Source organism: Acartia tonsa, chromosome 2 (genome assembly GCF_053477335.1).
Source record: "Acartia tonsa isolate MP-2025a chromosome 2, ASM5347733v1, whole genome shotgun sequence".
In the NCBI taxonomy this organism is placed as follows: Eukaryota; Metazoa; Arthropoda; class Copepoda; order Calanoida; family Acartiidae; genus Acartia; species Acartia tonsa.
In genome coordinates this window covers 12,422,894-12,447,583 of record NC_137261.1, presented here as the reverse complement: position 1 = coordinate 12,447,583, position 24,690 = coordinate 12,422,894, and the positions used below count along the sequence as shown (strand labels likewise).

At 32.1% G+C, this 24,690-nt stretch overlaps 1 protein-coding gene across 1 annotated transcript in view; it reads left to right on the top strand.

The window, feature by feature from the left end:
* The first annotated feature begins 6,121 nt into the window (after positions 1 to 6,121).
* Positions 6,122 to 24,690, top strand: part of LOC145304582 (uncharacterized) — a 38,308-nt gene continuing 19,739 nt past the window's right edge. Inside the window, exons 1-4 of the mRNA XM_080146502.1 lie at positions 6,122 to 6,541; positions 6,941 to 7,057; positions 8,541 to 8,707; positions 10,315 to 10,369. Coding sequence (XP_080002628.1) covers positions 6,464 to 6,541; positions 6,941 to 7,057; positions 8,541 to 8,707; positions 10,315 to 10,369 — 417 coding nt within the window. The 5' untranslated portion in view covers positions 6,122 to 6,463. The remainder of the gene's footprint in view (positions 6,542 to 6,940; positions 7,058 to 8,540; positions 8,708 to 10,314; positions 10,370 to 24,690) is intronic.

Genomic DNA, 24,690 nt, shown 5'->3' with positions numbered 1-24,690 from the left:
GTATATAAGGTGTTGCTACGACACACCAATATAAATTCTGTATCCTTATGGTCAAACTAGGCAAATCGTATGAAAGGTGTTGCTACGACACAACAATATAAATTCTGTATCCTTATGGTCAAACTAGGCAAATCGTATACAAAATGTTGCTACGACACAGCAATATAAATTCAGTTTTCCTATGTGAAATGGGATATATGAGATTAATTTATTATATTTATATATTTATTTAGATTAAAATAAGTGGTTGGTAGGTCCCTTATAAATTTTTCATTAAGGACCTTTTTCCTTTAGTACCTTTGTCCTTTAGTAAGTTTGTCCCTTTAAAAAAATTAGCAATTTGATAAAAACATCTGGTTATGCAAAAAACATATTTTGCACCAATGTCCCTTTTTCCTCTTACAAATTTTGTCTGTCCCCCTTTTTTTTCTCAACTTTTTTTTTTGACCAAAAGCAATCGACATTAGATTTACAAATTTGGGATAAATATGTTTTAAAATATCAAATTATACAAGTACTGAATCCATCTAAAATCAATGTAATTCATAATAATGATAAAAATTGGCGTTCTAAAGTGCATTAAAGTTATCGTCCTTATTATTTTTACACTTTATTCAACTTGTTATCATTACATATGTTAAAAATGTTGTCATCCTTATTATTTGTATGCTTTATCCATTCTTTTCAGGATCAGTAATATTTGACATAATATCACTTCACATAAATTCATTTCACATAAAACATTTGACATAAAGTATCATTTCACATAAACTCATTTCACATAAAGGTACACTTCACATAAAAACGTTTCACATAAACTCATTTCACATAAAGATACACTTCACATAAAGGTACATTTGGCATAAAGGTACATTTGGCATAAAGGTACATTTGACATAAAGGTACATTTCTCATAAAGGTACATTTGACATAAAGGTACATTTGGCATAAAGGTACACTTGGCATAAAGGTACACTTTACATAAAGTTACATTTCACATAAAGGTACGTTTGACATAAAGGTACATTTCACATAAAGGTACACTTGGCATAAAGGTACATTTCACATAAATGTACCCTTCACATAAAGATACATTTCACACAAGATACATTTCACATAATAACATTTCACATAAAGGTATATTTGGCATAAAGATATCACTACACAAAAAAAAATTTTTAACAAAAATGTATATTTTACATATGGGTAAACTACACAAAAAAAAACTTTTCACACAAAGGTACATTTCACATAAAGGTACATTTCACATAAAGGTACATTTCACATAAAGGTACATTTGCATAAAGGTACATTTGGCATAAAGGTACATTTGACATATAGGTACATTTGCCATAAAGGTACATTTGACATAAAGGTACATTTCCCATAAAAACATTTGACATATATTTTACAAAAAAAAACGTTTCATATAAAGGTATATTTAACATAAAGGTACATTTTACATAAAGGTACATTTCCCATAAAAAACATTTCACATAAAGGTATATTTAACATAAAGGTACATTTAAAATAAAGGTACACTTGACATAAATATACCTTTATCATAAAGGTACTCTTCAAATGAAAGTAAACTTGACATAAAGGTACATTTCATTTAAAACTACACTTCGCATAAAATCCAAAGTAACCAAAGTTTTAAACTGGTACCCAAAATTTTATACTGGTACCCAAAATTTTATACTGGTACCCAAAGTTTTATACTTGTACACAAAGTTTTATACTTGTACCCAAAGTTTTATACTGGTACCCAAGTTTTATACTGGTACCCAAAATTTTATTCTTGTACCCAAAATTTTAAACTGGTACCCAAAGTTTTATACTGGTACCCAAAATTTTGTTTTAGTACCCAAAGTTTTATAATGGTACCCATGACAAATGTTTTTATGACAAATATAATTTATGACAAATTTATGTGAAATGTATCTTTATAGAAACGTTTTTATGTGAAAATTTCTTTAATGAGAAAATTTTTTATGTGAAATGTATCTTTATGCGAAACGTTTTTATGTGAAGTGTACCTTTATGCCAAATGTACCTTTATGTTAAATGTACCTTTATGTCAAATGTACCTTTATGAGAAATGTACCTTTATGTCAAATGTACCTTTATGCCAAATGTACCTTTATGCCAAATGTACCTTTATGTGAAGTGTATCTTTATGTGAAATGAGTTTATGTGAAACGTTTTTATGTGAAGTGTACCTTTATGTGAAATGAGTTTATGTGAAATGATACTTTATGTCAAATGTTTTATGTGAAATGAATTTATGTGAAGTGATATTATGTCAAATATTACTGATCCTTCTTTTCATACAACCATTATACTGATTGAATTTCTAGTCCCAGGTTTGTGGATGTTGTCACCCTTGTTTTTTATACTATCCATCCTATTATCATAACAATTATACTGATTAAAATCTTAGTCTCAAAAGTAAAGCAGATTTTTGGATATTATCATCGTTGTTATTTTTATGCTTTATTCATCCTGTTATTATAACCATTATACTGATTGAAATTCTGGTCTCAAAAGTGCACCAGAGTTTTGAATGAAAGGATAGCGAGGAAAAAAGTTTTACAAAGTCTCAAATAAAGTCCCGAATTCATCAATATCCTTGTTTTTAAAATGTACGATAGAATAAACGTATTTTTAGTCATAGTAGATTTGTCATATCTATATCAATGCTGTTTTGGGAGCTTATAACCATAGGTTTAGTTCAGTGGCGTGCAGAGGATTTTGACTCCCTCTTTGCGATTTTTGGTATGCCCCTTGGCATAGACGTCCAAGGGGGGGGGGTAATGGGGCGATTACCCCCCCCCCCTCAAACGATTTTGGAAGTGCCGTAGGCACCCCCAAAAATTTTTCCATTTTACCCCCCCATTTAAAATTTACCCCTACCCCTAGATTTGAAAATTTCAAGTTAAATTTGTATCCTCTAGGAGTTATCGCATAATCATGACAAGAAAAGCATAGATTATTTATTTAACATTTTGAACAACTTTGCTTTTATAAAGTCTTTCATAAAACATCTCTTTATATGATTTATTTAAGGCTGAATTTCCGTGACCTTAGCAAAGCAACTGATAAAAATGGCCATTAATTAACTCCCTTCGGGAGTGGTTTTATGAAGAACTTTATAAAAGCAAACTTGTTCAAAATTTTAAATAAATAATCTTTGCTTTTCTTGTCATGATTATGCGATAACTCCTAGGGGATGAAAATTTAACTTGAAATTTTCAAATCTAATTTTCTCAAAAACCGCTGCATTTTAGATTTTATTGAAAAGTGAAATGAAGGTACCTAACCTAGGGTAATGAAATGCACTATGTCCCAATTTAGGTTCTGACACAAAAGTCAAAGCACCTTCGAAATCATTGTGACCAATCTTCCTATTTACAAAGATATTTGTAAAACCGTGTATACATACTATAGCAGAAATGCAACAAAATAAATTTTACATAAGTTTTCCAAAACAGAAACAAATAATATCAAGAAAAATATAAAACCCAAAATTACAATATGCTAATTGTCTCTTCTGTATGTAAATAGATACTGGTGGAAAAGTTTGTGCACGCAAATCAAGATTAAAAAAGGTCCAGGATTTTTTAGGCCAACGAATAAAAGAAGGTGCCTTGATACTTTTGGAATTAGATTATAATATATAAAAGGGGCAATAAGGGATTAGAGAATGGACGATAAATTGGACTAAATCCCTAATATTGATAAACAAAATGTTTGGGGGTTTCATAGGATTGACATAAATTTTTTGTAATCTGCTTTTTTTAATAATGATTCATAGGACAACAATTTACAATATTTTAAGCTAAGCTTCACTATAATTATATCCAAAAAATTAAAGTATGACCTTTTACAGTATCCTGTATATACTCAATTTTGCAACATATTTATGTACAATTTTGTTTAGACTAATGCTTTGCACCTAATAACTAGGGGAGAACGTGAGAGGTCAGGAAAAAAAAACACCCCCCTAAGACATTCATAGCACTACCCTGCAAAGTACAATCAACTCAAGTCAGCTTTTTTTGAGATCTTTAGATTTAGACAAAAATTTTATTTCAAATGATTTATTAATGGATATATTTATGATATACGTGGATATATTGACATGGGAAGTTCTGTCGTTAATTAAGCTTGCATTAACATCATTTATTGGTCAGTTCTTTTATCCAGTAGAGAGGAGGGTATAGGATATAGGGGGTGATTGGAAGTATCGATATTTTAGCCAGCTGCGAGCATCACTATCAGAGTACATGCAAATCTGGTACAACATTCAAGTAATGATATATCGATTACTTTATTTGCAGATAGAATAGTTGTCTCCTTCTCTGCCTAAAGTTTTAGAAGTGGGTCGTACAATATGCTATGTCCTGTCTCACAATGGATTTATTATTACTTGGATCTAACACCAGATTATCATATAATATGATAAAGTGAAACTTGTAGGTGGCTAAAATAAATACCCCCCCATCCACCCACTATACTCTACCCCCTTTTCTTCTACTGGATGAACGAACTGACCAATAAGCGATGTCCATGTTAGCAACCTAAATTAATGACAACTTTTTCCCTGTCATAATGTCCACGTATATATTCTATATCCATTGTCTCGCTTTCTATGCTCATATCATGGATACAGATATATGTCAATAAGGGTAAAACTAACCCTCCCCAATTTTTTAAATATTATATTAAAATGGAAAATGTACGAATATTTCTTAAATCTATCTGAATCTATCAATTGACGGTAAATTGGTATACATCCCCAATTATAATAACCAATATTACCCTCATTGTAAACATAGTTATTGGTTGAAAGGTTTTGACACTTCTAGTTTGATTAGATAAAAGTACCCAAAGTTTGTAAGCTTTGAATAATAAAACTTGGTTATAATACTTTAGGTACCAGTGTAAGTTACAGTCCAATGTACCCTCGCTTACTGAATAATTAGGGTAGTATGTTTTTTAAAAGCGAAGTTTTTCTATAATTAGGGTCGGTTCGTCCGTTTGTCCGTAACGGATAGCTTTTTTCGTTAATTTAGGCATGTTAGAATTGTCCTATCGATTTCAAACTTTGCATGGTGATTCCTCTAGTAGTTAGGTACGATTTAAAAGCGTAGCAACTCTATAATCATCACCAAAATGTCCGTACGTCCATTTAAAACATGTTGATTTTTTTACTTTTTTAACAACAAATTTTTATGTAATCTAATTATCCGATTGATCTGATTTTTAGTATACTGATTCCTGGGACAATAAAGTACAATATTATAAGCGAAGCAACTCTATAATTAAGTCCTAAAATGAAAGTATGTCCATAAACATTATTCTGTATCAAGCAGTTTTTCAACAAATTTACTTACAATTTTGCATCGACTCTTAAACATTTATATTCTGATTATTCAGTTTTGACACTATACAAGTGTTAATGTCTGTTTGTCCTACCGTTCCAGCGCTTCGCTTTTATGGATGTTGTCATCCTTGTTTAGAAGAAAAATATCTGACGGAGGTAGGAAGGAACATTGTTAAGTTGTAGAGAAGCTATGCTGTTTCTAATTGGCGCGTTTCAATCAGTTGTGCCTTTTTATTTTTCTATTTTTATTATTTGTTATGAGCCCCTACTGTAGCAAATAAAGGTACATTTTTTAACGTAGTTATTATAACGCAGTTGTCTTCATATGGAAATCTTGACGTAGTTTTTAAAAAATAATATTTTTTGATTTAAAAAATCACGAAACCTTTCCAACTAAAAATTTTAGACGGAAGAGAAGAAATGTGCGAAACTACCCCTCCATCTCACCTCCCTTTTTGATGTCTTTTCTTTCCCCTTTACCTGTATCCCCCGTAATGTCCTCCTATTGTGATTGACCCATTATTTCCCCTCTGAAATCTCCGACCTCGAGGAGAGAGCGAGAAATACAGAGAGAGAGAGAGAGATCGCTCCGTCTAGAGCGAGCGGTACGGTGAAGTGAGAGAAGGGAATTGAGCATAAAGGGTATGGGGTAGGGAGTATCGCATTATGTGAAAGGATGTAAAAGAGGGAAGGGGAGGTTAAAAGAAAAAGGGAAGTTATAAGGGTAGTTTATTAAAGAGAATCAATGTGCTCAGAGCATATATGTGAAATTTTATTAAATATTATTCTCTTTAACACTTTAATAGATTTAAATAGATATAAAATAAAAAATTGTGTTTTTACACTATTATAGTTTTATTAAGAGTGAAATATTGTGATTATAGTGTTAAAAATAGTATAAAAAGTGTTATAAAAAAGAAAAACAAATAAAATAAAAAAGCTGATATTAATGCGACAAGGGCATAAAAATAGAAATATAATGAAGTCTGGAAAAACAAAAAGTTAGAAAAATTGCAGCATATTTTAATAGTGACATAATATAATTAAACAGCAAGTTATCAAGAATATAAAAATATGACGTACCACCCGTTTTGCAGCAGTATTCTTAATGTCCTGTTGGTGACGGTTTTAATTGGCATATGCCAGGCTAAGGTTTGGGGACAATCATCTTTTAGTAAAAAATATATTAATTCATCTCCCCCCCCCCCAATTTAAAAAAATTGTTTCTCGCCATTATTTATTATTAGTAACTATTACAGCATATAATGTTGTACAATGAAAAAAATAATTAATTTTTCTTGATTTTTTAGTCAAAATAGACTTAACCCATCCCTAAGACGCAAAATAAACAACAAACGAAAAAATCATTTTAAAATAAGGGGTTGGGTTGTTTTTCATTTGTTTTTAGGTCAGGTTAGATTAAGTTATATTAAGGAACGTTTAAGCCCCGCAGGGTTAGTCCCCCACGCATGGGTCAGTACTTTGAAAAAAAAACAATATCTATCTCTAAAAAATGTTTGAATTTTTCTGGATTGTCCCTTCTCTTTCTAGGTGGATCTGTACCTGAGCTCAGAACAGACAGAGGCCTTGTATGGTATCAAGACAGAGGGACTCTACTATGTCAAGGAGGGGAAGGTCAACCAGTATGCCATGACCTTTCAGCACCAGGTACTGTAATAAATAATTTCCACCACTGTTTTTCTGTTGAAAATTTAAAAGGTAGCATGCGTAAGAGGGGTGTAAAGAGAGATATGTGGGCGGGTTTACAACACCCCCTTTAAAACAAGATATTAGAAAGAACTGCTTCTATTTTTTTCTCAAAAATTTTTCACACCCTCTGATTTATCTCTATATACGGCACTAAGAGAAAAACTGAAAAACATATGTATAGAGCTAGGAAATGTTAAAACTACATATACTTTATTTTTTGATTTAATCTTAGTCTTTACAATTCTACTATAGCAACAACAAAAAACTATTTTTACATTCAAAAACATCTAAGGAAGATTAGACACGACATAATAGACAGAGTTACAGACACGTACGCGAAACGACAGAGTGAGGGAATTGAAGAATCAGACAATTTTTTTTTCTTCACGAAACCTCTCAACTTTACTTATTTTATTTTTAGATTTAAAATAAAAATATTACTTTTCTATTATCTTTTCTATTTTCTATCTTTGGACTATTAATATTTTTAAACACGATCTCTCATTCGTTGACTTATAAACTTCTAATTTTGATCTAATAAAGGGGTAATTTTGTTTACCTTAATTGTAGTTGTATATAAATTTACCGTAAATTGTCTTATCCCTTCCTTTCAGAACCCTGGACGTTAAGATAACAAGAGAACAATTAACATTTAAGAAAAATAGTTGAATAATTGATAATTGTTTTAGAATTTTGGGATAATTATTTTCATAAACAATACCTAAATGTTATTTAAAATAATATGATACTTCTAAAATTGTTGAGTGTCGGTCTATGAGATCTTAGCAGACATACATATATTATGCTGACTTATAGTAAGGCAGACAGAAGGGTGATGTCCTGTTACTGTATAATATACACTTGAATCTCTTTATTATTTAGAAGTTTTTACTGTTTGATGAAGCAGCTTATAGTGCCTAATAAAAAATGACGTCATAAAATATAAATGACCAATGATAGGCCTGTATACATTTTACCATATGTCAATATTGTATTGTATGACGTAATTTTTCATTTGGCACATTAAGCTGCTTCTTTTAGATATATATAGATAGGAATGGTAATTCATTTCATTAAAAATTAATTTTGTATTGTAATTGGATAATTTAAATGTTTTGTGACATTTTCACTTAAATCGATAGTAAGAAACAAGGATATATTAGGAGAAAATAACAGTAAAGTCTAGTTAAGTTTACAGTATAAAAAAGGGGAATTCTGAAATAATGTACGTTTCAAAAATAAGATATTGCACCAGATTTTGATGTACTCTGATAAAATGATGCTTGCAGCTGACTATAATAATGATATTCCCCCTCCACCCCTTTACCCCACCCCCTCAAACTGGATGAACGAACTTACTAACGAATGAGTTTAGCAAGCTAAATTGACGAATAACTTCCCCCTGATAATGTATCCACATATATTCTCTGTTCATTTGTAGGTGATACCTGCTGAGGTTGACCACATAGACTTTACCTGGCAGGCTCAGACTGGGGAGGCCATACCCTACAAGATGACATTCATCCACACCCCAGGCCCGGCCATGGAGGCGCCCAGTGTTAACGTGTCCATGGCGGGCTTGGTCCCCACCTATGTGGACAAATTCAGGTAGGCATTCTTCTGTTAAAAAAAAGTAGGTTTTGTTTAGTCTGTAGTTTAAGATTTATCTCTATTTTATCGAAGCTTCACATAGGTCACTGGATGGGTTTAGCCTATTTTGTTTATAGATTCAACCCCCGGGTTTGATTATAAAAATTGTAATGACACCTTATTGTTCACCCTTTGAATACAGAGCCTAAGATGCTAGGGGCGCATCCGCTAATGCGAATTATTTAATAGAAACCTGATGAGTTACAATCCAACTAAAAAAATATTTTTAAAATTACCAAACTTGATGAAGGAAAATGATATTTAGAACTAATAAGGTTCATTTTTGTATGGCATATGTTTTAAGGAAAAATTTTTCTCATTTGCTATCTACTTTATATCATACCTTTTTTTGAATTACTATTTAAAATTCATGGAATTATAAAAATGTCAAAAGAAGGTGTATCAACTATTTTTTTTATAGCTAGCCGGTTCTTTTAGTAAGTAGTAGATGTAAAATTTTTCATAGAATTCAGATATGCAATCGGTTTTTTTGTAGACCTCTTATTTTTTAAGTAATTTAAGTTTAAAAAAAAAAAAATTAAGTCGATTTTAAGGTACTAAAATGCAACAAAAAAAAGAAAGAAAATGGTCATTATGAACAAAAATAGTAAGATCTTTAATTTGACACCTTACTTTTTCAATTCTGTCAGGTAATTATTGAAAAAATCGATTTTTTTAAACCCACGAGAATAAAAACTTTGAACTTAATTTTATTATTTCACAAATAAAAAAATATGGGTTCATATATACCATTAGAATCAGAAAAATATTACGAATCCATTGTAAGCAAAATTGAAAAAAAAGTTTACAATATAGTATATAAACTACAATAAAAGGAATTATATGAAAATATCATATTATGTTGTACAGGCAACGTCTTAATTCTTCAATTGAGTATAAAAATGGGAAGGGGGTAAAGAGGGGGTAAAAAAGGGAAGACAATAGTGTTGTCTGAACAAAAAAAATAATTGGCCATTTCTGTAATTTTTTAATTTTTTAATTTTTTTCAATTTTGCTTACAATGGATTCGTAATATTTTTCTGATTCTAATGGTATATATGAACCCATGTTTTTTATGTCTGTTTGAGAAAATATTTAGGTCTAAAGTTTTTATTATACCGAGGTTAAAAAAATAGATTTTTTCAATAATTACTCAACAGAATTTTAAAAGTAAGGTGTCAAATTAAAGATCTTACTATTTTTGTTCTTACTGACCATTTTCTTCTTTTATTTTGTTGCGTTTTAGTACCTTAAAACCGACTTAATTATTTTTTTTAAAAACTTAAATTACTTAAAAAATAAGAGGTCTACAAAAAAACCGATTGCATATTTGAATTCTATGAAAAATTTTACATCTACTACTTACTAAAAGAACCGGCTAGCTATAAAAAAAAAAGTTGATACAACTTCTTTGAAAATATCAATGAAAAAATGTTGAAATAAGATAAAAATAGACTGTTTCGTTAAGATTGTAGAGTTGCTACGCTTTAACAATTGTACCAAACTGTTTCAGGAATATTTATTCCTTCTACATTGGAACCTATTTTACCAAATATTTTATTTAGGTTGATGTTTCCCTGTACAGGCAAAGTTGCAGCTGAAGTAGATACATTATTACAGGTAAATCTTTTTATTATACCTATTCATGTGTCAATGCATTTCATCTAGTCTTGTTAATGTCATACCTCTGGAGCTTCAGTATGTAGTTTTGTTCAACATCTTTAGTCTGCCAAACTTTTAGATTATGTTAAACTAGATTATGTTAATTAGGGTCTGTACATCCGTCTGTACGCAAGCCCGTTATCCATGTTAAACATGCTGTGATATAAATCAACCTCAATTTTTTCAAAACTTTTCTTTTTGAAACCAAGTGAATGGTCGGCTTAACCCCTGTCCCCCTCTCTCAAATTCTTCTAAAGGGCGTGATAGTTTATTATATACTTTTTAAAAGCGAAGCTTTTCTATAATTAGGGTCGGTCCGTCCGTCCGTCCGTACGTCGGTCCGTCCGTCCGTCCGTACGTCCGTCCGAGATAGTTAGCTTTTATTCGTTAATTTAAGCATGTTAGAATTGTCCTATCGATTTCAAACTTTGCATGGTGATTTCTGTAGTAGTTAGGTACGATTTAGATAGCGTAGCAACTCTATAATCATTACCCAAATGTCCGTACGTCCATTTTAAACATGTTGATTTTTTTACTTTTTTAAATAGCTTTTATTCGTTAATTTAAGCATGTTAGAATTGTCCTATCGATTTCAAATTTTGCATGGTAATTCCTGTAATAGTTAGGTACGATTTAGAAAGCGTAGCAACTCTATAATCATTACCAGAATGTCCGTACGTCCATTTTAAACATGTTGATTTTTCTACTTTTTTAACAACGAATTTTTATATGATCTAATTATCCGTTTGATCTGATATTTGGTATATTGATTCCTGGGACAACAAAGAACAATATTTTAAGCGAAGTAACTCTATAATCAAGCCCTAAAGATGTAAGTATGTCCATAAACATTATCCTGTATCAAGCAGTTTTTCAACAAATTTACTTACAATTTTGCTTCGAATCTTATACTTTTATATTCTGATTATTCAGTTCAGACACTATACAAGTATTAATGTCCGTTTGTCCTACCTTTTCAGTGCTTCGCTTTTATGGATGTTGTCATCCTTGTTTATTAAAAAATCCTTTATGGTTAATGAAGTCTATGACCTTTTTTGAGTCTGTGTATAAAACATTATGCACTCTGTTCTAATTTAGTAATTATTTGGCAGGGAGCAGTAATCAAACTTTACCCACGGATAGGGCACCATCAGAGAAAAATCTTTTACGTCGGTCAAAATTTCCGTATCAGCAGTCAACTGTCCATAAATAATACTATTAATATATTTTTTTTATAATTGGACAATTTATTTATTTCGGCATGGTACATCGTTTTTTCCACAAGTGCTTTAACCCTCATCCCTGGTTTTACTCTTTAAAACTTTTTCAAACTTCGTCTGCAGTAAAAAAAAAACAAAGAAGGGGTTCTTCTTTTACCCTAAAATGAGTATTTAATCTAAAGAAAAAATTCATTTGTCAATATACATAATTTTAATGTGGACAAAATTTTTAGGTATTTCTCATAGATAAAATATCTTTACTAAGAACATAGGCCTACAAATTTAGAGTATATTTAAGAAGTATACAACTCGCTTACATGTCTCAAAGAAAGAGGTCGCAAAATTTTACATTATAGTATTGAGTATTTTTGGAAAAATTTCAGGTAAATTCTTTCTCCCAATGTGAAATATCCTTGTCATAACAATAAAGGATTAAAATCATCAATATCTCTAAAAATCTATTAATATTAATCTACAATTAAATATTATCAATAAGCCATATGTGAATATTATTTATATTTTGATATACAAATATAATTATTATAGGGGGACCCTAACTAACTAACATTTTATACAAATTATAATACTTCAATCAATGATAATAACATTAAAAGCCCTCATATAAAGTAAGAAAAACAATCGATACGAAAGGAATTTTAGACAGACGTACATAATATATGTACATAAGAAAATAATAATGACAGATAGGCAGACAAACATAGAGGAACACTGACAAAGAGCGAAAGTCTAATAGATAAACAGGTGGACACAACTATAAGCTAACTGTATATACAAAAGATACAAACAGACAAAAAGATGGACAGAAATTTAGACAGAGCTGGATCTTCAAATTATTTTAGTGGTGAGCCAGATCGGGGTGTGCCAACTTTCCACCAATGAGAGCACAGCATTTTATGAAATGCCGCGCTGTGATTGGCTGAAATTCGGCGCACCACAATCTGGCTCACCACTAAAATGATTTAAAGATCCAGCTCAGATATACAAAGACAGATACAGACAGACAAACAGACAAATAGCTGTACAGAGAATGGTACAAAGATACATACAGAAAGACAGACAGACAGACAAAAATAAAAACAGGTAGACCGCAAAAAACGAAAAGATTTATAACAGACAGAAGAATAGTTATACAAACATACATCCTGATAATTTAAAGAATCTGGTCCATGGTATTATGTAGAGGTCCCCATATAGCATCTAAATGTGGCCATAATCTTGATTAATGGTTAGATAATACTGTATTAACCATCAATAAATATAAATATATTTATGTTTATACATTACATATAGATTACATGTACAGTTGCTACGGTTACTATGTCATTGCAAATGATAAAACTTTACTTGCTACCTGAAACTTTAAGAATCAATAAATCAAAAAATAATCTTAACCCAAATAATTTTAATTTGATGAGGAAGTTTGTTTATCATAATTGGGGGAGGTTAACTTATTATTCTTTGTCCTATAGTTCAAGATCGTAGATTTTAATTGCTATTAAATCTAGAAATGAAACAAAACTTAGACCCCAATAAATTATATTAGATTAAAAACACTTATCCTAATACTTTGCTATTGATTATTCTGAATACTTACTGTTTTTCTGCGACACACTATTATAAATAAACGTATATACAATATAAATGTCTGGGTAGCTTTTAAGCCTTTTTTCCTTTAAGAGCATGGAGAAAAGTACTATTAACTTTCTGTTTTTGGAACAACACATACATAGAATTTAGTTCATTCCAAATTGTACCTTATTGCAGCAAGACTCATCATGAACAGTTTAAATGAAGTCTCCTTGGACCAACAGGCAGACAAATATCCTCTCTCTTTTTTATTAACTAGCGGCTTCGCCCCTAGCCTCTAGGGGCTTCGCCCTATATAGTTTTGGGAAGTCAACCCTCCTTAATAGAAATATTCAAAAAAATATTCTTTGTTTAATTACTCTGTGGTAAAATTAAACCCAGGTTGTGCGCTTTAAGCAAAAAAATTTTAATTTGTACAAATTAAACCCATGTTGTTTGCCGTATACACAAAAATTTCAATTCGTAAAAATTAGACCTAGGTTGTTCGCATACACAAAAATTAAAATTTAAAAAAAAATATTTTTATTTTTTTTTGGGGGGGGGGGGGTGGATTCATGGGGTCTTCGCCCCATGTTGTAGTGGGGTTCCCCCACCCCAATTACTGGTTTTTGTTTTAAAAAAATAAAAAATAAAAAATTTTGGAAGTGGGGATTTTTTTTATTTTTGGGGGGGTTGGGGTGTCCCACCCCCCAAGAAAATAGCTTAAAACCACCAGAGGACCAGTAGGTATATTCCCAGAAGGGTAGAGCCCAATTTGATCAGCAGTTACTGAGATTTTACAAAAAATGTAAAAAAAAAATTGGGGGGGTTGGATTTTTTTTATTTTTGGGGGGGTTGGGGGTGTCCCACCCCCCAAGAAAATAGCCTAAAACCACCACAGGACCAGTAGGTATATTCCCTGAAGAGTAGAATCCAATCGGTTCAGTGGTTACCGAGATCTTAAGGGACAGACAGACAGACGGACAGACAGACGGACAGACGGACAGACGGACAGACATCAAGCTACTTTGTATTATAGATAAGGGGGGACGGGTTGAGGTAAAGAAAATAGCTAAAAAACATCCCCAAGAAATATTAAAACATTTCTAAAAACTACAACCAATTCGAACCAACAATTTCCGAGATATAAAGTTTTAAACAAAACAAACCTTACTACTTTATATATATCAAAGGATGCAAATTAATGCATGATATTGTACAGTTATTTGCACAATAACAGTTTAAATAAACATAATTTAACTTTCCTTTAACCTAACAATTTTTGATAAAAAGTTTTACCATATCAATTTAATGATTCTTTTTACTTTAAACTTATCTAAAGAATTTTCAACTTTGGGAAATTCTTCATTAATATTTCATAAAGAGTATTTTTCATAAAAAGATGTATTTTTAATATTATTGGAAAAAAGAAAATTAGACTTTTAAATTTTAATATTTTATCAGCATACGAATATAGTGATGATGTCATTGTCAAAGTAAAGTTGACCATAGTCAGTATGCAGCTTTTTAAAATACCATATTGTCGACCTAGAGAAATCTAATTCTCATGTTATAACAATAAATGTATAAGTATAGATGTGTAACCCACACAACTACCTAGCCCAAGTGGTGGCGTCCTTTTTCGTCTGCTAGCAAATTGCTACCTGCTCCATTATAGCGACTTGGCTGTGTTTATATATCCCACGTGTTTATATAACCCAATTGAAAGTTAAGGCATAAGGCCCCTATCCCTTGGGTAGAGTTAAATATAGATCGTGCCCCCATTAAGAATTCAGAATTTTGGTGTGTCCTCTTTTCCACTAACCATGTAATACAAATAAATAATAAATAAATAGAACATAAAACAAATATTAAAAGTAAAAGTATATTTACTCTGCAGCCAGTGAATAGAGACATATATTTACAAATTTTGCTTATTTTTTCAGGGAGAGAGCGGACATTGGATATACAATAGTCCCCAAAGTTTTATTATAATGTTTTCTTATTTGTTGGCTTAAAAACTTTATGGACATTAATGAATTTTGATTTTGAGTGTCGAAACATTTCAACCACTAATTGTAATCTACAGAAGAGGTTATTAGTGTATAATCATTAGAAATGTATATCAATTTATTGGGCATTTTCTTATCCCTTTAAATCCCTGTATGTTTACGCCAAATTAGCTCCTGGCACAATGACAGCAAGTTAAAAATATGCCAGCTACGGACAATTATAATCAAGGATCGCAATTGATAAGACCATGAAAGATAAATTGATGTAAACCACCAATAATGATAAAGAAAACAATCCCTTCTGTAGATTAGAGTTGTTTGTAGTTACTGCTATTTTGCATAACACAATCAAGTTTTGAAATAATGAATAAGAAAAGCGTGTTAATCTCTCAATCATTGTTCGTTGTAAAATCTGCTTTAACAATTTTAAATAATATGGGTCTAAATTCTGATTTTCTAAATGATTTTCTTGAGTTTCTATTAAAACAAAAAAATAATATCTCATACTTCAAATGTACATGATTTATATTCCTTAATTCGTAATATATCGATTATAAACATTTAAAAATACATAAATTCATAGTTTGTTTCATGTTTAACTCGAAATAAATTATATAAAAACAACAAACCTTTGGGGTCACCAACCATACTTTATAATACAATTTCCCCTCCCTCCCTGATTGTACAAACAATTTATGTATTAGCTTAATGCTAAATGTCTGTCCGTGTTCGTGAGGAAAAGCAAGTTAAAAGTTTTTGCCATAGTGCCTTAATGACTACAAATAAAGGCAAAACCTTTTCTCACATTCTCATTTAAACACATGGTGTGTATTCACTTCTGCACAAATGTATCAGGACTAAATATTATTAACAGCACAAACTGATTATTCACCTCTTTTTTGCTCTCACTATTAACCCTCTCTTCCCTTATTTATTTACCTTTTTATTAATTTTTTATTTTCTTATTTCAACTAGATGCCACTAGGGGCCCTTGAGGTGCGGGGTTGGGGGAAGTCAACCCGCCCCCTCATTTTCAATTTGTTTTCTTAGGGCCATTTCTTCTTTTGAGAGGATAGAGAAACCCTCCCCTAAAATAGTTATAAACCTTCCCTGGACATAAGAAGCATTACTGTAAAGGGGAACCATATCGGTTCAGCGGATATGTACATTATACGGATGTGATATTTCTGAACCTACACCCACACACACACACACACCCACACACACACACACACTAGCTCAAATAAAACACATAATGACCAATACTTAATATTAATATTTTCTTTCATTTTCTATTTATCTACTGTATTTTTTTTTGTGTGTTATTCAATATAACTTTAATTGCACAACATTTGTCAGAAATTCCATACCATGCAAAGTTTAACTTTATGTCTATTTTAGACAGGGACAAGAGACCAAAGGTAGATTCTTTTAAACTAATTGCTTAGTGGGGCAAAATTGTTTTCGTGAAAAATCCTCCAAAATCACATAAAAAAATCTACAAAAATCAAATAAAATCTTATGTTTATAACCCTTCTATGATTTTGATTATTTTTTTTTTGTAGATTTTTAATGTGATTTTGGTGGATTTGTCACGAAACTTTTTTTAAGAATCCACCTCAGAATTCTGACAAACAAGTAAAAATTTCCCGACAACCACTTAATTGCCCCCCCCCCCCTCTTTCCACTTTCCACTTTAATTACAGCAAAAAACAGATTCCAAAAGCTATCAAGTGCAGAATTTAACACAGGTTCTAAAAATAAATATTCATTTTTAGTACTACAAAATCAAGAGAACTCTAAGAATTAATCAACATAAAAAGACGCTTTTAAAAGCTATGCTTACAAAAAGTGTTTTTTTTTAATTAAGTGTACATTACACTAGTGTACAAATTTGACCATCAAACAAACACACTCACACACATACACATGCACTCACACACACACTCACACACACACCCAACACAAATTGCTAACAATTTGTTTACATTTGAAAAGTTTGCAAAAATTAGTTTTAGCATTTTCATTTTGTCATTAGCTTAATTTAATTAACGTTCTAGCTTAGTTGGGATATTTTGCACCATATTTTAATTACATATATCCGATATTTTTAGAAATAATAGGGTATCTGTTTGTATGCTTTTAAGAATGTTTAGTAAGATCTCATAAAAAGCTGGAACAGGCAGGGTTTAGGCTATTTGACGAAGCTCTGTGGGTGAGAGGCGATGAAAATAGTTTTCTGAACGTGATTGTCTTTTATTGGTTAAAAAGTTTAAGGCAAGTTATCCCTACCCATAAGATGTCCACCAGGGGCGTCCAAGCTTTTTTTTTTGGGGGGGGTAAACAATTTTAGGGGGGGGGGTAATTCGTGTTTGGGGGGGGTAAAATGGCGCGCGAAGCGCGCCGAAATTTTTTTTTACCCCCCCAAAATTTTTACCCCGGGGGTAAAATTTGATTGGGGGGGGTAATTACCCCCCCCTAAAGTCTGTTGGGGGGGGTAAATACTCCCCCCAAATCTGTTGGGGGGGGTAATTACCCCCCCCAAACTAATTTACCCCGGGGGTAAAATTTTTGGGGGGGGTAATTTAATTATGTAAAAAAAGCACCTACCTAATCTATTAAGTTAATAAGTACTATCCTATAACATAAAGTAGTAAGTAAGGTTTATTTGACTATAGCTTCAGATTTCATTACTTTTAATACTGAGTTCTCCTTTTTAGGAAAGCTTCACATAGATCCCATGATGGTTCCACAATATTATAGGTCAATCCTTTGAGTGGTTTTAGGCTATTTTTCTCCTCCCTTTTTACCCTTTAGAAAACACGAGTTCTTAGATGCTAAGGGCGCCACTACTATTCAAATATATAGTAGTATCTCATTCTTTAGAACATGAAATACAATAATTAACTCACTAACCAATGAATTAATATGATTATACTTTAAAGTGAAGCGTCTTATAGGTCCTGGTAAGTTTTATAACTAGTTTTGAGACACCCTGACATCCTCCCAAAAGAAATCGCCTATAGAAATTCTTTTTCATTATTTAATGAAATATTTAATTTAGTTAGGTATCTATTTTATGGAATCTTCAGTGCTTTACAATTACAACATAGATCCCCGGGATGGTTTTAGCCCTTATAAAGGCCCATTCAAATAAAACATGATCAAACTATTAATTTTTTTGTTATCATGGTTAAGAACTGTTTTAACTGGTTGGACTATATTGGGGTTGTCACTCTATGACTTTTTTTAGGGGGGGGGGGGGGCGGGGATTACTCCCTCCCCCCCCAAAAAAAAATTTTCAGTAAAATTTTTTTTTTAAGAACATTCAATTTTGGGGGGGTAAATACCCCCCCAAAAAAAAAATTTTTAAAGAACATTTATTTTGGGGGGGGTAATTACCCCCCCCAAAATGGTTTGGGGGGGTAAATACCCCCCCCAAAATCGTTGGGGGTGCCTACGGCACCCCCAAGGTAGGGGTAATTTTTTTTTGGGGGGGGTATTGTTCACAAAATTTTGGGGGTGCCTACGGCACCCCCAAAATCGTTTGGGGGTGCCAAATGGCCCATTACCCCCCCCCTTGGACGCCTATGATGTCCACCCCTCTATTTACCCCTTGACAAGGGTCTAAACCCTATTGATACAGCTGAGGGGTCTATGTAAAGGTAAAAAAAGTCATACCTACTAAAATTCCTCCCTCCCCCCATCAAAACCCTGTACACGCCACTTGTTTAAGCTATCCTTGTTTTTATGAATAACCGTTAAATAATAATTGTTCCTACATACTGTTTCAATTTACTCCAGAGAAAGAGATAAAAAAAAACAAGGATTGTTGGATAAAATTTAAAAAAATACTTTGTTTTACTGGTTGTTTTTCACCTTTAATTATATTTCAAACAATATTAACATTAACATTATCTGAGTAAATAAAATATATGGCTACATTTATTACCTTTATCAAATCAACATTTTATGTAAAAATCTATTTGTATAGAAAGAAACTTATTTGTGAGGCTTTCTCAGTTGGTTTAAGGCTAGATAGGGCTAGGCACCCCCAAAGGAGTTTAGAAATGTTGATTTATTTATATGATTCTACTTTGTTTTTTAGAAAACAAGTCTTTGTTGAAGCTTGTAACAAATTTGCCTATCTGTATATGTCATGTTTACAATTTTAAAAGCAATTACTGTATGAAATATATACCCCTTTTTTCTTGTAGCGCCGCTACCCTATACCTCTGGCTTTATTCCTTAATATTTAGGAGGATGTAAGGTCATTGCCATATAGCATTAACTCCTAACAAGGGCGAACTAACATCCAAAGAATAGCAAAAAACATGCCCTTGTCAATTTATAGGTTTTAGGAATAGAATGGTTTTATCAGTGTAGTCGTCTAGAGGATCTGAAGGGACGTAAAGAGATTAGATCTCTTTAACACCTAATTGGAAGGCTGCACTTGTAATGGAAGCAATAGTACTTGTTTACTACATATTTCATGCAAGGGTTTAACATATAGGGGGTCTCAGTTTTTAAAAGAAGAAATAATTTAAAAACAGGAATTCCTTTCTTTAAATAGTGCGTACTAATAATCAAATTCAAATTCAACTTTCTGTTGCAATGAAAATAGATTTTAGCTGTAAAATACTTATTTTTACGTTTTTAAAAAAGATACCTTCCCCTAAAGAAAGGTTATATGTTTAGAAAGGTAACCAAGATTTATTTGATATTTTTGTACATTAAAAAAAACATCTACTTTTAACAATAGTATAATATGCTAGACATTTTAGCATTTTAAGCTACCTAAAGAAGAAACATACGTTTTAAATAAAAAACATATGTTTGTCTTAATGATTTTTTAAGCTAAAAAGTAATATACTGTACAAATATTGAAAATGTATTTTGTCGGTGGTTAGAAATATTTGTATATGATTAGCTTCCACTGGGAGAACTAATTGAAATCATATGTTTATAGCATGAAAGATGTAGGCGCTGTTCTACACTTGTCCTTTGTAAGTCAGTATCTCATATGTGTACGGCTGTTCTACAATTAGGGTCTGTATGTCACAATGTGTCTAATCAAAATGATATGTATAGCTAAGCCCTAGTGTATTTTTGCAGGAAGGAAGGGAACATATATATTGTACTGTAAATTGTACTTGGTCCCAAAATTTTTAAAACTATCTCGTTCATTGTCCAAAAAACGTTGAGGACTTTTATGAAATCTTTATTGATTAGTGCACAAACTAGCAGTGTCCAAACTTCCCCTCTAATACTTTTAATCTACAGAGAGTTAATTTTGTTTAAGGTAATTGGGGTAATACATTATTTTTATGAACCATTTCTTATCCGTTAAGATTCCCGAACCAAAGTTTTAAAAAAAATCCCATAGATTTTTCAGCTGTAGTACCTTTTAAACTTTTAAACTTTTACGTTTGTATCAGACTGGTCGTCAGTGAAAATTGGTAAACATTTAATTGTTATGTAATTTTTGTCTTTTAAATAATAGCTAAATATGCATAGAGATATTTAACACTTAGTGAACAACAGTTAGCTGTTATTAATTTCTATAAAGAAAATGTAATAAAGTTGTCATAGCTGCCCTATTATCGACATTAGATCTTTTCATTAAAATACTCTTTTTCGAATTTTAGTCTTCTGCTAACCTAAAAAGTTACTTTAGGAGCCTAGAAATACATGTACAATATTTCAGCTCTCTATCTCTACTGGCGACCTAGCGCCAGGCATGTAAAATATCAACAAATAACGGTAGCACGGCGGTTTTAACAATATCTCAGCAATGTGCAGGTTTTAAGCTCTTCTGCATATTTCAATTTAAACACATAAGGACAAAGATATAATATCCCAAAAATCTTTTGTCAAAGTCTACTCTACACCTAGCGCCAGTCAGTTTTCTAAAATCATGCAATTTATACCTGTGAAAATAGAAATCGCCAGCGCTAGGTGTAGAGTAGACTTTGACAAAAGATTTTTAGGATATTATATCTTTGGCCTTATGTGTTTAAGTTAAAATATGCAGAACACCTATTCATCTTCCAAGCCACTCTCTAGGCATTTTAATTTTTTTTTTATGAAATAATGGGATTTCAAAACTGCCCTTTGAAAAGGCCTAAAAAATATCTTTTTTTGTCACTTTTTTCACTGCTTATAGTTACAACTTATTAAGATATTATGCTCAGTTAAAAAAAATCGGCGCCTCCAGCACCAAAACCGGCAAAAACTGGCAGTTAAACTTCTGTGCCCCTACTTGCCCCCCTCTTCGGTAAACAGTAGTTATCTCAAGAAGTAAAAGAGATATCAACTCAGAGAAAGAAAGCTTTTTAAATAAAACTGAACTAAGTAACCATTACACATTTTATTTTGGGACTTTCCTTCTAGGGGCTTGTGGAGCAAAAGACCCACCAAAACACTAATAATATGAGTTCTGAGCCTATTTTTAACCCTTACAGATCGGGCCCCTATTCCCACCTTAATAGATCGGGGGGGGGGGGGTCATATTGACCCCCCCCCTCTATCCTCCTGTTACAGTTAGAGACATAATTTTTTTTTCTGGTGGTTCATGTGTATTTTTAGAGAAAATTACTTTTTCTAGTCATAGCGGGCAGACCGCTCCTTAGCCGCTTTTTAGCGGCCAGCTGCTAAATATTAAAACAGCTGTAGAGCGGCCAATTTTGCAGCTAGGATGACCAAATTTTAGGACGAACTTTTATTTTTCATAACAAAAAAATTACTTTTTCAGATCATCGCCGAAAAACGGCAAATAACGGAAACCGCCATTTTCGGCGGTTACGGCGGTAAAACGGCGGTTGGCGGCGCCAATTAATATTTTTATCTGTTTACTGTTGCTCAAGGATTTACCAAAAAAAATTTTAGGCCTCTAGCTGTAATAGAAGCCACGATATTCATGGTATATGTCTGTAGTAAAAGCCGGACAAAAATCGGTCATAAAGTCGGTCAGGGAGCGGTCAAACGGTCATAAAACAACTTTTCTCAGAAGGTCATTGATATCTAAGTATTCACCAAAAAAATTTTAGGTTTCTACCTTATAAACAAAAGAAATTAAGATTTATTTAGAATTTTTTCTAAATTTTTTTCAACCTAACCGACTTTGACCGGACGCCACGACCGACACAGACCAGATATCCTTATAAGATCAACTCTTGCCGACGTATAATTACTAAACTTAAAAAGTCATGAAGTCACAACTCTCTATCTTACCTACAAAAAAAATGACATTGAAAAAACAGAGGGGGGGGTCAATATGACCCCCCCCCCCGATCTGTAAGGGTTAAAGATATCAACCGGATTTTTTAAAAAAAATCTTTTGTTACCATAATGGAACTCAGTAACATTTACAGATTTCATTTTGGGACTTTCCTTCTAGGGGCTTGTTTGGCAAAAGACCCCCAAAAACTAAAAATGTGAGTTCTGGACTTATTTTTAAAGATATCAACCTAATTTTTTTTGAGAAAACTTTTTTCACATAACCAAACTCAGCAACCTATACAGATTTCATTTTTTTCCAGGTGCTAGTGGAGCAAAAGACCCATTAAAACACAAAAAAAATGAGTTCTGAGCTTATTTTTAAAGATATCAACCTGATTTTTTTAAAGAAAATTTTTTTAATAAAACTGAACTCAGTAATGATTACACATTTCATTTTGGTACTTTTTTTGAGGGGCTTGTGGAGCAAAAGACCCCCCAAAACACAAAAAATATGAGTTCTGAGCTGATATTTAAAGATATCAAACTGATTTTTGTAAAGAAAACTTTTTTAACATAACCAAACTCAGCAGGGGCGTCCAAGCTTTTTTTTTTTTGGGGGGGGGGGGGGAAATTACCCCCCCTGAAACCTGTTGGCCGGTGCAAATTTTGTTTACCTTTCCAAAATTTACCCCGAAATTTTTAAAGAAAATTTTAAAAATAAAACTGAACTCAGTAATGATTACAAAAAAAATGAGTTCTGAGCTTATTTTTAAAGATATCAACCTGATTTTTTTAAAGAAATTTTTTCTAATAAAACTGAACTCAGTAATGATTACACATTTCATTTTGGGACTTTCCTTTGAGTAGCTTGTGGAGCAAAAGACCCCCAAAACACAAAAAATATGAGTTCTGAGCTGATATTTAAAGATATCAACCTGATTTTTTTAAAGGAAACTTTTTTAACGCAACCTAACTCAGCAGGGGCGTCCAAGCTTTTTTTTTGGGGGGGGGGCATCCCCCAATTTGTTTGGGGGGGGGGGTAATCCCCACTTTACCCCCCCTCTTGGACGTCTATGAAACTCAGTAATGTTTACAGATTTCATTTTAGGACTTTCTAGGGGCTAGTTGGGCAAAAGACCCCAAAAACTAAAAATATGAGTTCTGAGCTTTTTTTTAAAGATATCAACCTGATTTTTTTTGAAAACTTTGTTAACATAACCAAACTAAGTAACATTTACAGATTTCATTTTGGGACTTTCCTTCTAGAGGCTTGTTTGACAAAAGACCCCCAAAAACTAAAAATATAAGTTCTGGACTTATTTTTAAAGATATTAACCATTTAGGAGGAGTAAACAATTTTGAATACCCCCCCAAAATAAAAAATTAATAAAATTTAAATTACCCCCCCCCAAAAAAAAAATTTTACCCTAGGGGCAAATTTTGTATACCAACAGATTTCAGGGGGGGTAATTACCCCCCCCCCTCCAAGCAAATTACCCCCCCCCCAAAAAAAAAAAAAAACTTGGACGCCTTTTGCTCCACTAGCACCTGGAAGGAAAGTCCCAAAATGAAATCTGTATAGGTTGCTGAGTTTGGTTATGTGAAAAAAGTTTTCTCAAAAACAATTAGGTTGATATCATTAAAAATAAGTCCAGAACTCACATTTTTAGTTTTTGGGGGTCTTTTGCCAAACAAGCCCCTAGAAGGAAAGTCCCAAAATGAAATCTGTAAATGTTTCTGAGTTCCATTATGGTAACAAAAGATTTTTTTAAAAAATCCGGTTGATATCTTTAAAAATAGGCTCAGAACTCATATTATTAGTGTTTTGGTGGGTCTTTTGCTCCACAAGCCTCTAGAAGGAAAGTCCCAAAATAAAATGTGTAATGGTTACTTAGTTCAGTTTTATTTAAAAAATTTTCTTTAAAAATTTGGGGGTAAATTTTGGAAAGGTAAACAAAATTTGCCCCGGCCAACAGGTTTCAGGGGGGGTAATTTCCCCCCAACAAAAAAAAGTTTTCTTTAAAAAAATCAGTTTGATATCTTTAAAAATAAGCTCAGAACTCATTTTTTTTTGTGTTTTAAGGGGTCTTTTGCTCCACTAGCACCTGGAAGGAAAGTCCCAAAATGAAATCTGTATAGGTTGCTGAGTTTGGTTATGTGAAAACAGTTTTCTCAAAAAAATTAGGTTGATATCTTTAAAAATAAGTCCAGAACTCACATTTTTAGTTTTTGGGGGTCT